The sequence below is a fragment of the Miscanthus floridulus genome, chromosome 10 (genome assembly GCF_019320115.1).
Source record: "Miscanthus floridulus cultivar M001 chromosome 10, ASM1932011v1, whole genome shotgun sequence".
NCBI lineage: Eukaryota > Viridiplantae > Streptophyta > Magnoliopsida > Poales > Poaceae > Miscanthus > Miscanthus floridulus.
Window position 1 is genome coordinate 39,428,422 of NC_089589.1, and position 15,477 is coordinate 39,443,898.

At 51.4% G+C, this 15,477-nt stretch overlaps 2 protein-coding genes across 2 annotated transcripts; one reads left to right on the forward strand and one right to left on the reverse strand.

Annotated features, from left to right (window-relative positions):
* Nucleotides 1–218: 218 nt before the first annotated feature.
* LOC136488447 (uncharacterized) lies at nt 219–3,232 on the reverse strand. Its single transcript, XM_066485378.1, has 3 exons — nt 2,006–3,232; nt 522–788; nt 219–429 (listed from the first exon to the last, which is right to left on the reverse strand). The coding sequence occupies exons 1-3, from the start codon at nt 3,230–3,232 to the stop codon at nt 355–357; spliced, it is 1,569 nt and encodes a 522-aa protein (XP_066341475.1). The 3' UTR covers nt 219–354.
* A 4,391-nt stretch (nt 3,233–7,623) lies between these two features.
* LOC136490057 (uncharacterized) lies at nt 7,624–10,623 on the forward strand. Its single transcript, XM_066486551.1, has 4 exons — nt 7,624–7,923; nt 8,152–8,847; nt 10,056–10,322; nt 10,415–10,623. Exons 2-4 carry the CDS (start codon nt 8,272–8,274, stop codon nt 10,487–10,489), a joined length of 918 nt encoding a protein of 305 aa, XP_066342648.1. The 5' UTR covers nt 7,624–7,923; nt 8,152–8,271; the 3' UTR covers nt 10,490–10,623.
* The last annotated feature ends 4,854 nt before the right edge of the window (nt 10,624–15,477 follow it).

Genomic DNA, 15,477 nt, shown 5'->3' on the forward strand with positions numbered 1-15,477 from the left:
ACAAACCTTGAGGGTTGTGTTGAGGTGACCATGTCATGTGCCGCTAACAGCTACCAGGAAAAACAGGCTGCACGGAGGAAGATTGAAGCACTCATCGACTGTCACTTAAAATAAAATGGCAGGACTGTGATGCGACTGGGTTGGTAGACAAGGTAACCGACTGGCATATTTATTATTAAACAGCCCTGGAATTTTGGTGGTATTGAAGTGAATTAAGATTGTTTGATGGTATAGTTCTAAAATTGAGATGTTTCAATGTCACAGATCCAATAAAAGGAGATGTTTTGCACAATACGTACACATTGGTGATTATTACAAGAATGCTGATTGCAGGACGTTATTAAACATAACTATCTAGACCAGCAAGCTACATGCATGTGGCTGCTTCTGATCTGCAAGCTTCACACGCACGGGACGCCCATCCAAAATCTGAAAAATTGATCCAACATGAACAGTTATCATGCATCGATGATTGGCTAATTAGCTATTAAAAAATTAAGTAAGCACCAATAAATCTGTACCTGTCCATTCAGCTTAGCAATAGCTTGTTCCTGCTCATGATCGACTAGGGTCGCCATGGTCACAAACCCGAACCCTCGTGAACGCTTGGTTTTTATGTGGTACATGACCCTTGCTTCTGCTACTTTGCCATACTTGCTGAAGAACTGTCCCAATCGATAGCTATCCACATTCCGTGGCAGATTGCCCACATAAATCCTGAAATAAGGCCCGAATCGTGGCCCTCCTGCAGCCTTTGTGTGTGAAGGCTCAAGCCTCTCTCTAATTTCCTGCAAGCAAATGAATGTTACTAATAAATGCTTGGATAAGGAGAATATATGATATGATAAACAGATTAGCTGTTGGACAAGGTAGAAGCTAAGATATCTAACTTTTTGCGCTATGAAACGAAAACAGCTAATAGCCGGAGATCTGCGGAGATTGCCGCTAAACTGGGCTTATTTTAGCGGCAGCCAAAATTTTCACGGGCCCAGAAAATGAGTCAACGGCCCATCTTATCCCAATTTCCCCCCACCCCCACCGTAACCTAGCAACCCTAGCTCACTCCCACGCTCGTGACCCGTCTCTCTCGGTCTCTCACTCTCTCTACCGTAGAAAAGGAGGCGGCGGCGGAGGCGGCTTCTGCTTCGTCGGCGGCGGCTGTGGCGCGCCGGCGAGGGGCCCCCAAGCGGCGTGGCCAGCCGGAGGTCCAACTTCAAGCTAGCCCCCCCCCCCCCCTTCTGATTCGGCGGCGGCGGCTGCGGCGCGCCGGCGAGGGGCCCCCAAGCGGCGTGGCCAGCCGGAGGTCCAACTTCAAGCTAGCCCTCCCCCCCTTCTGATTCGGCGGCAGCGGCTGCGGCGCGCCGGCGAGGGGCCCCCAAGCGGCGCGGCCAGCCGGAGGTCCAACTTCAAGCGAGCACACCCCCCCCCCCCTCCCGAAGCGGCGCAGCTAGCCGGAGCTTCAAGCAGCGCGGCCAGCTGGAGATCCAAGTGGCGCTGGCGGCGGTGTGCATCATGAGTACGGGTGAGGCAGCACGAGCAGTTCTTCGTCTTCCCCAACCCCAAGCAGCGGCTTCATCTTCAGTTCTTCCTCTTCCCCAACCCTAAGCAGCAGCAACAACGGCACAAGTCGCCGGACACCATGACAGATCAACAAAGTAACTTTATTCTCTTTTGATCTGCTAGTTTTGAACTTTTGATTTTGTTCTCTGTATTTTGTAGCCTGCGTGAACTGGTTATGTATCAATTAGTTATGGTTATGAAGTTATGCCAAGGTCATGTCTTTTTCTTTCTATTTTTTTGCAAAAACAGCTAAATGGCATAGCTGCAGCTATCTCCCGCTATAGCCGCGCTTAGCTGTTCAGAAGGCCAGCAGCTAAGACGCATAGCCGGCGATTTAAAACTTTGAAACAGATACGATGATACTGTTGTTCTTCTAGAAACACTACAAATTCAGTATAAATAGTTAAAGATGAGATCGTGCAAGCTAAGATTTGCACTTGATTACCTCAGTTGAAGCGATGGAAGGTTGTGGTGGCGTGACCCACATGCAGGCGTCGTCGTCCCATTCAGCCGGGAGCTGCTCGACGAATTCCGACCTATCGTCCTGGAAGCTGTACTTGAACACACGGCACAGCTTGATGGCCATCTTGCTCCAGATGCCCCCATAGAGCTCGCTCTTCATGACGAAATAGGCGCAGCCACCACTGCTCACGCCAAACCGTGCGGCATCCACAGCAAAGCTGCTTGGCCTCCCAAGGAACATGACGCGATCAGCCAAGCTCCGGCCGTCCCTCTTCACCCACTGTGTTTCTCCGCCTTCTGCCTGCTTCAGCACATGGACTGAAACCGACAGCCCGTCCACAAAGCTGCCCACGGTATGGCGGTAACCTTGCGTATGATTGGCTAGGACATTTGCGAGAAGAAGCTCGCCTCGAGACTCCAAGAGGTAGCTGGACTGCAACGCTTTGCCATATTCAGATGGCAATGGGGTATCGGTAACCCACTCCTCCCACCAGTGGACCTGCCTCGTCTCGATGCAGGAGGAAGACCAGTAACCGTTGCGTATGACGATCTTCCCATCGTGATGGGCAATGCAGCTGTTTATGGAGGATATGCCGTGGTACTCTTTACGCACCATTGTCCACGCCGCATCGCCCGGACGCAGGAGGGCAGCATTGAACGGCCACAGGTAATACCACCTGCAGCGGACGGGAACAATCAAATATAGAAAGATTGTGCCGTCGCCGGAGACCACGCCGTTGGCGTGGTCCACCCACCACTTGGTCTCTTGGTCACATGAAAAGGGCGGTAGGGGTAGGGGTGTGCCCAATGCAGATGCAGATTCAGTGAGAGGGTCGGTGAGGCCGCCGGAACAGATACTGGTGAGGGTAGAGATCACAGTGCCGTCTACCAGGCTGATCACCCACCTCCAATCTGGAACCGATGTATCAGTGGCGGCGCCGGTGCCACGGCGAGTCGACTTGGACGAGGAGAAGACGCAGCGAGCCTTCCGGTGCTTGGTGGAGTCCGGCGGCGCGAGCAGCCATGGCAGGAACGCGGGATAGCACTGCGCTGGCGGAAGCGTGTCGCGCCAGGGCTTGCACGTGGCGTGGAAGCGGACGTAGTCGGTGGTGGCGTGGAGGCGGCGCGAGATGTCACGAAGGAGATCCAAAGGGAGGTCCGCCCATGGCCGCCAAAGCGCGTCGTCCGGCAGAACTGCTGCGACGGACATCACGGATCCCTCGGCTGCGTCGTGGTTTGAGGTCTTCCTATATTATCGAGTTCCGATTCTTAACGTCAAGGGCTGGGCTGGGCTGGGCTGTTCTCTGGGCCGTCAGGACTCAGGACTTGCTAGGCGTCTAGCAATTTTCTCTTGACAGCATGGCTCAAGTTGAAGGTTCAGGTTCCAAATAACAATATACTTAATTCCCCTAAAAAATTAAAAATATACTTAATAATCCTTTTATATTTTATAAAAGGCATGTGGTCTAGTGGTTGGCGGAAACCATCCCTGCCGATCACGGAAAACCTGCGCCGACCACCCCCCAATCTCCGCTCGTATACGACCAGCAGCGATGCAGACAGCCCAGTCAGCCCAAGTTACGTAAGTTTTTTTTTTTTTTTTGGGGGAAATGGTGTTCTTGTCCTTATGCATGAGTCCAATTGTGATTTTATCCTTGTTGTTTTCTCAACTTTGTAATTTTGCCCTTGCTATATTTTGAATTGAATCATCCGTTTGCCCCTGATTTGGATGCAGTCAGATGGTCATGGAATAAATGAATTAAAATAATTCAAAAATCTGAAAAAAGAAAGGCGAAAAGACCAAATTGCCCCTTATCCTTATATTCAGCCTCCATAAGGAAATTGTGCCTTTCTCACGGGCCGGCTGCATCGACCGGGGCGTCGGGAGCATCCGGCAGCGGCGGCGTTGGCAGCGCACAGTGCGCGATGCGGCAACGGCTCCCGGCGGCGGGGCTCGGCACGTGGTGCGCGGTGTGGGGGCGCGCGAGGGCCGCGGGGCTTGGCACGCGACGCGCGGTGCGGGGGCTTCAGGCATGCAGCGCTCGGAAGCAGCCGCGGCTCGGTCGCTCGGGCGCGGACGTGCGGTGGCCGGCGTACGGTGGCAGGCGGCGGCGATCGTGCTGGTGCTGCCTACGGCCCGGAGCCGTCGCCCTCCCACGCACCGCATCTCTGGTGGCCGCGCCATGGCTGGACGGTCGACGATGTCGGAGTCGCTGTCGAGCACCTCGCGATGAAGCCGAGGTCATCCGCCGCCGCTGCCCTGCCCTGCAGCTCCGCCCAAGGCCGAGCGCCACCGCGCTCGCCTCCGTTGGCCGGATCCGAGGTTGCGCTGCTCTGCTTCCCCCATCCCTCTTGCCCTTCTGCTTCCCTGCTTCTCTCTCTTCTCTCCATTCCGCGTCGAGCGCTCTGCTCTTCCCCTCCCCTTGCTGCCTCTTTTGGAAGACGACGGCCACAGGTCGCCGGGGCAGTCGCTGGTGCTCCCCGGTCTTAACGCCGCCCTCTAGTCTCCCACCGCCTTTCTCTCCCTCTCTCTTGCTCTGTCTGATCTCTTCCGTAGACCACTCAGAAGGAAAAGGAGCAGATGCGCCTCGCCGACGGCACCCAATGCCCAGCTCTCAGCATCGTTGCCAGGGCCAACTAGGGCGCGCCACCTCGCCCCGTGGACCCCGCGCGTCAGTGGCTCTGTCTTCCTCTTCCCCTGTCCATAGACTCGGCTCACATAGGCTAAAGACAGAGAGCGCATGGTTCACCGATCGGTGCATAAAAGCAGCAGCAACAGAGCGCCCACCTGCCTCGGCCAGACAGGGGCAAAATCGCAATTAGGCATAATAAACGAGGGGCAAAATCGCATGGGTATTCATGTCCTTTTGTACAAAGTTTAACACGGTTAGTGGTGGATGACGGAGCATGGGCAAACTGGTACTTCGTGAATGGCACAGTAGGGGTAAATTCACAAAGTCAAAAAAATAGGGGCAAAATCACAGTTTCGACACAAAACAAGGATACAAACGCAAGAGCCCCTTTTTTTCTATTTCTATTTCTTTTCTTTCTACTATTTCTTTTTCGATGTCCACGAGTAGAAATACGATGTTCTACGATGTATTTTGTGATGTTCAATAAGTATATGTCGATGTTGTAGGACATTTTTTTTATTTTTGGTAGCGTTTTTTCTTCTTTTTATTTCACTCTAATTAATTACTTCACTAATTTTATTATTTTATTTTATATTTTCATGATTTTTGTGATGTTCACACAGTATACTTATTATGTTCTATGCTATATTTAGCGATGTTCCTATAGTATTAATGTGATGTTTTACGATGTATTTGTAATGTCCGGTAGAATTTTTTTCTTTTTATTTGACTATAATTAATTACTTCACTACAGGAACATTTATATCATGAAATGTAAAAAATTAAAAATAAAATTAGTGAAGTAATTAATTATAGTCAAATAAAAAGAAAAAAAATACTACCGGACATTACAAATACATCGTAAAACATCATATTAATACTATAGAAACATTGCTAAATATAGCATAGAACATAGTAAGTATATTGTGTGAACATTACAAAAATCATGAAAATATAAAATAAAATAATAAAATTAGTGAAGTAATTAATTAGATTGAAATAAAAAGAAGAAAAAACGCTACCGAACATAAAAAAATGTCCTACAACATCGCCATATACTTATTGAACATCATAAAATACATCGTAGAACATCATATTTCTACTCGTAGACATCAAAAAAGAAATAGTAGAAAGAAAAGAAATAGAAATAGAAAAAAAGGGGCTCTTGCGTTTGTACCCTTGTTTTGTGTCGAAACTGTGATTTTGCCCCTATTTTTTTGACTTTGTGAATTTACCCCTACTGTGCCATTTACGAAGCACCAGTTTGCCCCTGCTCCGTCATCCACCACTAACCGTGTTAAACTTTGTACAAAAGGACATGAATACCCATGCGATTTTGCCCCTCGTTTATTATGCCTAATTGCGATTTTGCCCCTGTCTGGCCGAGGCAGGTGGGCGCTCTGTTGCTGCTGCTTTTATGCACCGATCGGTGAACCATGCGCTCTCTGTCTTTAGCCTATGTGAGCTGAGTCTATGGACAGGGGAAGAGGAAGACAGAGCCACTGACGCGCGGGGTCCACGGGGCGAGGTGGCGCGCCCTAGTTGGCCCTGGCGACGATGCTGAGAGCTGGGCATTGGGTGCCGTCGGCGAGGCGCATCTGCTCCTTTTCCTTCTGAGTGGTCTACGGAAGAGATCAGACAGAGCAAGAGAGAGGGAGAGAAAGGCGGTGGGAGACTAGAGGGCGGCGTTAAGACCGGGGAGCACCAGCGACTGCCCCGGCGACCTGCGGCCGTCCTCTTCCAAAAGAGGCAGCAAGGGGAGGGGAAGAGCAGAGCGCTCGACGCGGAATGGAGAGAAGAGAGAGAAGCAGGGAAGCAGAAGGGCAAGAGGGATGGGGGAAGCAGAGCAGCGCAACCTCGGATCCGGCCAACGGAGGCGAGCGCGGTGGCGCTCGGCCTTGGGCGGAGCCGCAGGGCAGGGCAGCGGCGGCGGATGACCTCGGCTTCATCGTGAGGTGCTCGACAGCGACTCCGACATCGTCGACCGTCCAGCCATGGCGCGGCCACCAGAGACGCGGTGCGCGGGAGGGCGACGGCTCCGGGCCGTAGGCAGCACCAGCACGACCGCCGCCGCCTGCCACCGTACGCCGGCCACCGCACGTCCGCGCCCGAGCGACCGAGCCGCGGCTGCTTCCGAGCGCTGCATGCCTGAAGCCCCCGCACCGCGCGTCGCGTGCCAAGCCCCGCGGCCCTCGCGCGCCCCCACACCGCGCAGCACGTGCCGAGCCCCGCCGCCGGGAGCCGTTGCCGCATCGCGCACTGTGCGCTGCCAACGCCGCCGCTGCCGGATGCTCCCGACGCCCCGGTCGATGCAGCCGGCCCGTGAGAAAGGCACAATTTCCTTATGGAGGCTGAATATAAGGATAAGGGGCAATTTGGTCTTTTCGCCTTTCTTTTTTCAGATTTTTGAATTATTTTAATTCATTTATTCCATGACCATCTGACTGCATCCAAATCAGGGGCAAACGGATGATTCAATTCAAAATATAGCAAGGGCAAAATTACAAAGTTGAGAAAACAACAAGGATAAAATCACAATTGGACTCATGCATAAGGGCAAGAACACCATTTTCCCAAAAAAAAAAAAAAAAAAAACTTACGTAACTTGGGCTGACCTGGGCTGTCTGCATCGCTGCTGGTCGTATACGGCGGAATTGGGGGGTGGTCGGCGCAGGTTCCGTGATCGGCAGGGATGGTTTCCGCCAACCACTAGACCACATGCCTTTATAAAATATAAAAGGATTATTAAGTATATTTTTAATTTTTTAGGGGAATTAAGTATATTGTTATTTGGAACTTGAACCTTCAACTTGAGCCATGCTGTCAAGAGAAAATTGCTAGACGCCTAGCAAGTCATGAGTCCTGACGGCCCAGAGAACAGCCCAGCCCAGCCCTTGACGTTAAGAATCGGAACTCGATAATATAGGAAGACCTCAAACCACGACGCAGCCGAGGGATCCGTGATGTCCGTCGCAGCAGTTCTGCCGGACGACGCGCTTTGGCGGCCATGGGCGGACCTCCCTTTGGATCTCCTTCGTGACATCTCGCGCCGCCTCCACGCCACCACCGACTACGTCCGCTTCCACGCCACGTGCAAGCCCTGGCGCGACACGCTTCCGCCAGCGCAGTGCTATCCCGCGTTCCTGCCATGGCTGCTCGCGCCGCCGGACTCCACCAAGCACCGGAAGGCTCGCTGCGTCTTCTCCTCGTCCAAGTCGACTCGCCGTGGCACCGGCGCCGCCACTGATACATCGGTTCCAGATTGGAGGTGGGTGATCAGCCTGGTAGACGGCACTGTGATCTCTACCCTCACCAGTATCTGTTCCGGCGGCCTCACCGACCCTCTCACTGAATCTGCATCTGCATTGGGCACACCCCTACCCCTACCGCCCTTTTCATGTGACCAAGAGACCAAGTGGTGGGTGGACCACGCCAACGGCGTGGTCTCCGGCGACGGCACAATCTTTCTATATTTGATTGTTCCCGTCCGCTGCAGGTGGTATTACCTGTGGCCGTTCAATGCTGCCCTCCTGCGTCCGGGCGATGCGGCAGTGGACAATGGTGCGTAAAGAGTACCACGGCATATCCTCCATAAACAGCTGCATTGCCCATCACGATGGGAAGATCGTCATACGCGAACGGTTACTGGTCTTCCTCCTGCATCGAGACGAGGCAGGTCCACTGGTGGGAGGAGTGGGTTACCGATACCCCATTGCCATCTGAATATGGCAAAGCGTTGCAGTCCAGCTACCTCTTGGAGTCTCGAGGCGAGCTTCTTCTCGCAAATGTCCTAGCCAATCATACGCAAGGTTACCGCCATACCGTGGGCAGCTTTGTGGACGGGCTGTCGGTTTCAGTCCACGTGCTGCAGCAGGCAGAAGGCGGAGAAACACAGTGGGTGAAGAGGGACGGCCGGAGCTTGGCTGATCGCGTCATGTTCCTTGGGAGGCCAAGCAGCTTTGCTGTGGATGCCGCACGGTTTGGCGTGAGCAGTGGTGGCTGCGCCTATTTCGTCATGAAGAGCGAGCTCTATGGGGGCATCTGGAGCAAGATGGCCATCAAGCTGTGCCGTGTGTTCAAGTACAGCTTCCAGGACGATAGGTCGGAATTCGTCGAGCAGCTCCCGGCTGAATGGGACGACGACGCCTGCATGTGGGTCACGCCACCACAACCTTCCATCGCTTCAACTGAGGTAATCAAGTGCAAATCTTAGCTTGCACGATCTCATCTTTAACTATTTATACTGAATTTGTAGTGTTTCTAGAAGAACAACAGTATCATCGTATCTGTTTCAAAGTTTTAAATCGCCGGCTATGCGTCTTAGCTGCTGGCCTTCTGAACAGCTAAGCGCGGCTATAGCGGGAGATAGCTGCAGCTATGCCATTTAGCTGTTTTTGCAAAAAAATAGAAAGAAAAAGACATGACCTTGGCATAACTTCATAACCATAACATAACCAGTTCACGCAGGCTACAAAATACAGAGAACAAAATCAAAAGTTCAAAACTAGCAGATCAAAAGAGAATAAAGTTACTTTGTTGATCTGTCATGGTGTCCGGCGACTTGTGCCGTTGTTGCTGCTGCTTAGGGTTGGGGAAGAGGAAGAACTGAAGATGAAGCCGCTGCTTGGGGTTGGGGAAGACGAAGAACTGCTCGTGCTGCCTCACCCGTACTCATGATGCACACCGCCGCCAGCGCCACTTGGATCTCCAGCTGGCCGCGCTGCTTGAAGCTCCGGCTAGCTGCGCCGCTTCGGGAGGGGGGGGGGGGGTGTGCTCGCTTGAAGTTGGACCTCCGGCTGGCCGCGCCGCTTGGGGGCCCCTCGCCGGCGCGCCGCAGCCGCCGCCGCCGAATCAGAAGGGGGGGAGGGCTAGCTTGAAGTTGGACCTCCGGCTGGCCACGCCGCTTGGGGGCCCCTCGCCGGCGCGCCGCAGCCGCCGCCGCCGAATCAGAAGGGGGGGGGGGGGGCTAGCTTGAAGTTGGACCTCCGGCTGGCCACGCCGCTTGGGGGGCCCTCGCCGGCGCGCCACAGCCGCCGCCGCCGAAGCAGAAGCCGCCTCCGCCGCCGCCTCCTTTTCTGCGGTAGAGAGAGTGAGAGACCGAGAGAGACGGGTCACGAGCGTGGGAGTGAGCTAGGGTTGCTAGGTTACGGTGGGGGTGGGGGGAAATTGGGATAAGATGGGCCGTTGACTCATTTTCTGGGCCCGTGAAAATTTTGGCTGCCGCTAAAATAAGCCCAGTTTAGCGGCAATCTCCGCAGATCTCCGGCTATTAGCTGTTTTCGTTTCATAGCGCAAAAAGTTAGATATCTTAGCTTCTACCTTGTCCAACAGCTAATCTGTTTATCATATCATATATTCTCCTTATCCAAGCATTTATTAGTAACATTCATTTGCTTGCAGGAAATTAGAGAGAGGCTTGAGCCTTCACACACAAAGGCTGCAGGAGGGCCACGATTCGGGCCTTATTTCAGGATTTATGTGGGCAATCTGCCACGGAATGTGGATAGCTATCGATTGGGACAGTTCTTCAGCAAGTATGGCAAAGTAGCAGAAGCAAGGGTCATGTACCACATAAAAACCAAGCGTTCACGAGGGTTCGGGTTTGTGACCATGGCGACCCTAGTCGATCATGAGCAGGAACAAGCTATTGCTAAGCTGAATGGACAGGTACAGATTTATTGGTGCTTACTTAATTTTTTAATAGCTAATTAGCCAATCATCGATGCATGATAACTGTTCATGTTGGATCAATTTTTCAGATTTTGGATGGGCGTCCCGTGCGTGTGAAGCTTGCAGATCAGAAGCAGCCACATGCATGTAGCTTGCTGGTCTAGATAGTTATGTTTAATAATGTCCTGCAATCAGCATTCTTGTAATAATCACCAATGTGTACGTATTGTGCAAAATATCTCCTTTTATTGGATCTGTGACATTGAAACATCTCAATTTTAGAACTATACCATCAAACAATCTTAATTCACTTCAATACCACCAAAATTCCAGGGCTGTTTAATAATAAATATGCCAGTCGGTTACCTTGTCTACCAACCCAGTCGCATCACAGTCCTGCCATTTTATTTTAAGTGACAGTCGATGAGTGCTTCAATCTTCCTCCGTGCAGCCTGTTTTTCCTGATAGCTGTTAGCGGCACATGACATGGTCACCTGAACACAACCCTCAAGGTTTGTCTCTTACACCACACCATGCCCGCTTCACAGCGCTCTACTCCTTTCCCTATATCTTTTTATGGGTGTTGTCTCAGCCCTCTTCCGCTCGGTTGGCCCAGGAAGTGCAGATCTGGCCTTGGATTAGTTCATCCTTATAGGGGCAACAAAAACCAAATCTTTGTTGTTACTTCAATCCGATTCGTCCCCTACTATTTCTGCGATTTGATATAGCTAGGTGGAGTTGCTAGGTTGCCCTTTTTTTGGTTTGTGTTACAATTCAGCGGGGTCTGTGCAGCATAAGGTGGAGAGAGATGAGCTGCAAAATTGGACATATCGATGCAGGATTCGGGCAGAGGCACGCTATGGTGCGGCCTTATTATGCAGCATCTGGTGGATCTGAGCTAGGGTGTCACAGGTTTTTGTTGAGGCGGCCTGTGCTGTGGCTTTGACTTAATTTTTTGCAATTTAGCCCTTTATTTTGAAGAAAATTTACGTTTAACCCCCTGGGCGACGTAAACTGATCTTTGGACCCTGTGGGTCGGCGCTGTGGCCTACGGCGCCGAGGTGACACGTCTCGGCGCCGTAGGTCTTGGCGCCGAGATGCCTGACCAGGGAAAAACGCGGCATCCAAGTGGCGCTGACAGTGGTAGGTAGGTTGGCGGCACAAATCTTGGCGCCGATCTTGGAGCCACATATCTTGGCGCCGAGGTCTTATACCTATACCACGAGCCAGTCTTCTTCTTCCTACTCTCCACTCCGACTGACCGCCTCCCGCGCCTTCTCTCTCTTTCTCTATGTTTTCTAGCTGCGGCCCGCGCCACCAGCCTCCGGCCGCCCGCGCCACCACCTCCGGCCGGCAGCGCCACCGCAGCAGTCCGTGGCACCAGCTCCGAGGGGCTCCGCGCCCTTCTCCGCTCCCTCGGCCGCCCTCGTCGCCCCATCGTCCTCCTCCGCGTGCACTATCGGCGAGGGCGGCCCCCGCCTCTCCCGGGCATCCGGCGCCGGCTAGCCAGCCGCCGGTGGCAATGCCTGGCGCCACCGCCGCCCCCCCCCCCCACCGGCCGCAGCCACCCCTATCCTCGGCCGGCCGGCAGCCTCAGGTATGTTTTTAATTTTTTTTTAAATTGTTTTACAATTTAGTTAGTTTAGATAGTTTAGTTAGCTAATTTAGTTACATAGTGATGTAATTTAGTTAGTTAATTTAGGTATTTAGTGAGACAATTTAGTTATGTAGAGGTTATATATTTAGGTAATTTGGATAGATTCTTTGATTGTTAGTTATTTATATACTTTTGTACATAGTTAATTTAGTTATTTAGTTTATTTGTAAGTTAGATAGTTAGGTAATTAAGTTATATATAGGTAGTACTTGTAATAACTGTAGTTAGTAAAATTAGTTATATAGTTAGATAGATAGCTAGGTAGTTTAGATACTTATTTATTTAGGTAGACTGTGGAATACTTAATTATATATGTAATTTAGTTATACCCTTATTAGTTAAACTCGTAGTAACTTTGATGTTGTGCATACCAACTAGATGGACAACGTAGTCACCCTGTATCATGGAGGAAGTGTGGAGGAAGATGAGTTTGGGAATGTCAGTTTTGTTGGAATGCAAAGGGTGCCTCTCATGTTCGATTATCGGCCGTTGTTTTCTGAGTTGTTTGGTAGTGCTCGTGATGAGCTTCATTACAATTCAAATGAGGATGTCATCTCAGTTGAGGGGGTACTTCACTATGGTAAATCAAGCCATATTTTTAGGCAGTTGGTCCCAATTGCATCAGAGGCTCAATGGGACAAATATGTCAAAACTGTCATGAAGAACGAGTTTCAATGTTTGGATTTGGTTGTGCGGAAGTTGTCCAATGATCTCACCCCTAATGGGTATTCACCCCCTAATGGGCATTCACCCCCTCATGGGTTCTCTCCAGAACCGGGGAATCCGGCACCTTCTGACCCTCCGTTACCCAACCGCGAGGTGGATGTGGAAGATGTGGTTCTGGTGCTCGATGCTCAATCCGCCCCTGAATGAGGTTGGAGTACATCCTGATGTTCGTGCAGTATGTCGGTCCGATGATGGAGTTGCTGCCCCTCAGGAGACCCCTTTGACCCAGAATCATCCAAGTAAGTGACGTAGTAGCACTTTCGCTTTCGTTATTCTTCTTTCATTCCATTCCTTTGTCTCAATTGTATCCATATTTGTGCTTTATATGCAGGAGACAATCCTGATAATGATGGTTGTCCTCCTGTGCCTCCATCAACCAACGTGGACCCAGGGTTCATAGCCTCTAATAGTGTGGATGATGAGGATCCTTATGGCACAATAAGAGCAGTTGATTCTGATGATGACCGCCCAGTTGCACCTTTGAGCGAACCAGAAATGGAGCACAACAGGCGTTTGTGTCCTGATTGTGATCCACTAGTTCATGAATTCAACGACCTCAGTCATTCTCAACATGCTTATGGAGAAGGAAGAGATGACGAACTGCTAGAGGCTCCTGAGGCTGGTGACTGCATGGAATTTCAGAACGGCATGGTCTTCAAGGACTTGCGCACCTTGAGAAGGTGGTTACAGGAATATTCTGTGAGTTGTAAAAGACCATTCAAGGTGAGGCACTCCTATGTGAAAGGTCCTTGTGTGGTTTTGGTAATTGAGTGACAACCTAGGTGGACTAATTGTGTTTATGTGAGATACACAGGTGATTAGTCCACAGGTACATATGTGTGAGCAACATATGCCATGAAGGTGAAAATGGCTTGGAGATGTTGCAAAGCTCACACATGTGATGATGAAGGAGCTCATTGCACATGAGACATGACATTGAGTCATGTGATCAAGGTGGAGAAGATCAAGACATGACTTGGCTTGATGGATCAGTTGCAAGCGTGAAGGGCAAGTCGAAGGCTTGGAGCAATGGACCGCGTGGCGGTGAAGCTTGAGCAAGACTTGGTGCCGATGGACGAAGGCAACGATGAAAAGCAAGTGAAGTCAGGATCGATGAACCAATATGATCACATGATGATATGAAGTGGATCATATCATTGTTGATCATGTTGGTGCATGTGTTGCATCGACATTGGAGGAGATGGAATGGAATGCGCAAGGCAAATGTATAACCTAGGGCATTTCATTTTACCGGTCATAGGTGTGTAGAGAAGTTGATGACCGGGTTTAGGACAAATGGCCGTACTATCAAGAGGGGCAAACTTGTTTGCATATCGGTCATCTAGTGCCACTCAAGTGATCTAACTTTGCATCATCGCTAGGATCGAGTGGCGTGGCAAGTTGAGTGGCTAATCATTTGGAAAATGATTGTGAAAATGCTAACATACATACACATGATGGTGTACACTTGGTGGTGTTGGCATATTTACAAAGGAGATGGAGTTGGAGTTGATGTGGATCATCTTGGCGATGAAACAGTGGCGAGAAGGGTTAGGAACTCCACCGGTGGAGTGTCCGCCCGTAGAGTGTGGACAGTCCGACGGTGCCACTGGCGCCCTATATAGGAAAGATAGGGTCCCACAAAGTGGACCAGACTCTGGTCACGCAGTGACTGGACACTGGGTTCCAGCGTCCGGTCAGTAGTGGCAGTCAGCGGGCAGGCATCGGTCATCGACCGGACGCTGGTGCTGGAAGTGACCGGACGCTGGCCGTATGCGTCCGGTCAGGGTGACGTGTGATGACGCAGGTAGAGTAGAGAAGTTGGAAGTGACCGGACGCTGGTGGTGCATCCGATCGCGACCGACCGGACGTGTCCGGTCATGTCTGGTACCTTACTAGAAACGACCGGACACTGGGGTTGCTGCGTCCGGTTAGTTCAAGCTGCTACGTCCGGTCAACAGATGACCGTTGAGAACGGGCGATTAGCATTTAAAGAAGAGGACACATGGCATGCATCGCATGGCCGGACGCTGGGGTCCAGCGTCCGGTCGATCTGACCGGAGCATCTGGTTGTCCTGACTTTTGCCCAGTGAAGGGGTAACGGCTCTATTTGTTCATGGGGTAATAAATTGGAGTTGTGGTCGGCCTTTGGCCATAAGCTTAGACAAGCTGAGCACACTAGAGCCTTGGTGGCTTGTGTAGTAGTGCTTGGGAGCCCTCCATCTCACATATGCTTGATAGTGATCATCCGATTGTGCGAGAGAGCGATTCTAGTGTGATTGCATCGTGATGTTGCATTGAGTGGCACTAGGTGATCGAGTTGCAAGCCGGTGGTGCTTGTTACTCTTGGAGGTTGCCACCTCCTAGACGTCTTGGTGGTGGTCTCCGTCGAAGCCCGCAAGAAGCTTGTGCGGTGCTCTGGAGAAGAGCTTTGTGAGGGGCATTGTGCTCGCCCCGTGGGAGCCACGAAGAGCAACTCTAGTTGAGCGTGTCATTGAGCTATCCTCACTTTCGGGGTAGGTTCTTGCGGCGCCCGACGTGCGGGCTTGGCGGGTGATGTCAATTAGCCGCTGAACCACCAAGTGAGCGGTCGACACAACGGGGACGTAGCGTGTTGGCAAGCATGTGAACCTCGGGAGAAAATCACCATGTCAACCTTGTTCTTCCCGTTGGTTTGCAATCCCCTTTACACAAGCTTGTGATTACTTTTATATACATTGTGCTTGTGTAGTTGCTCTTGTAATTAGTTAGCTTGTGTAGCTTACTAGT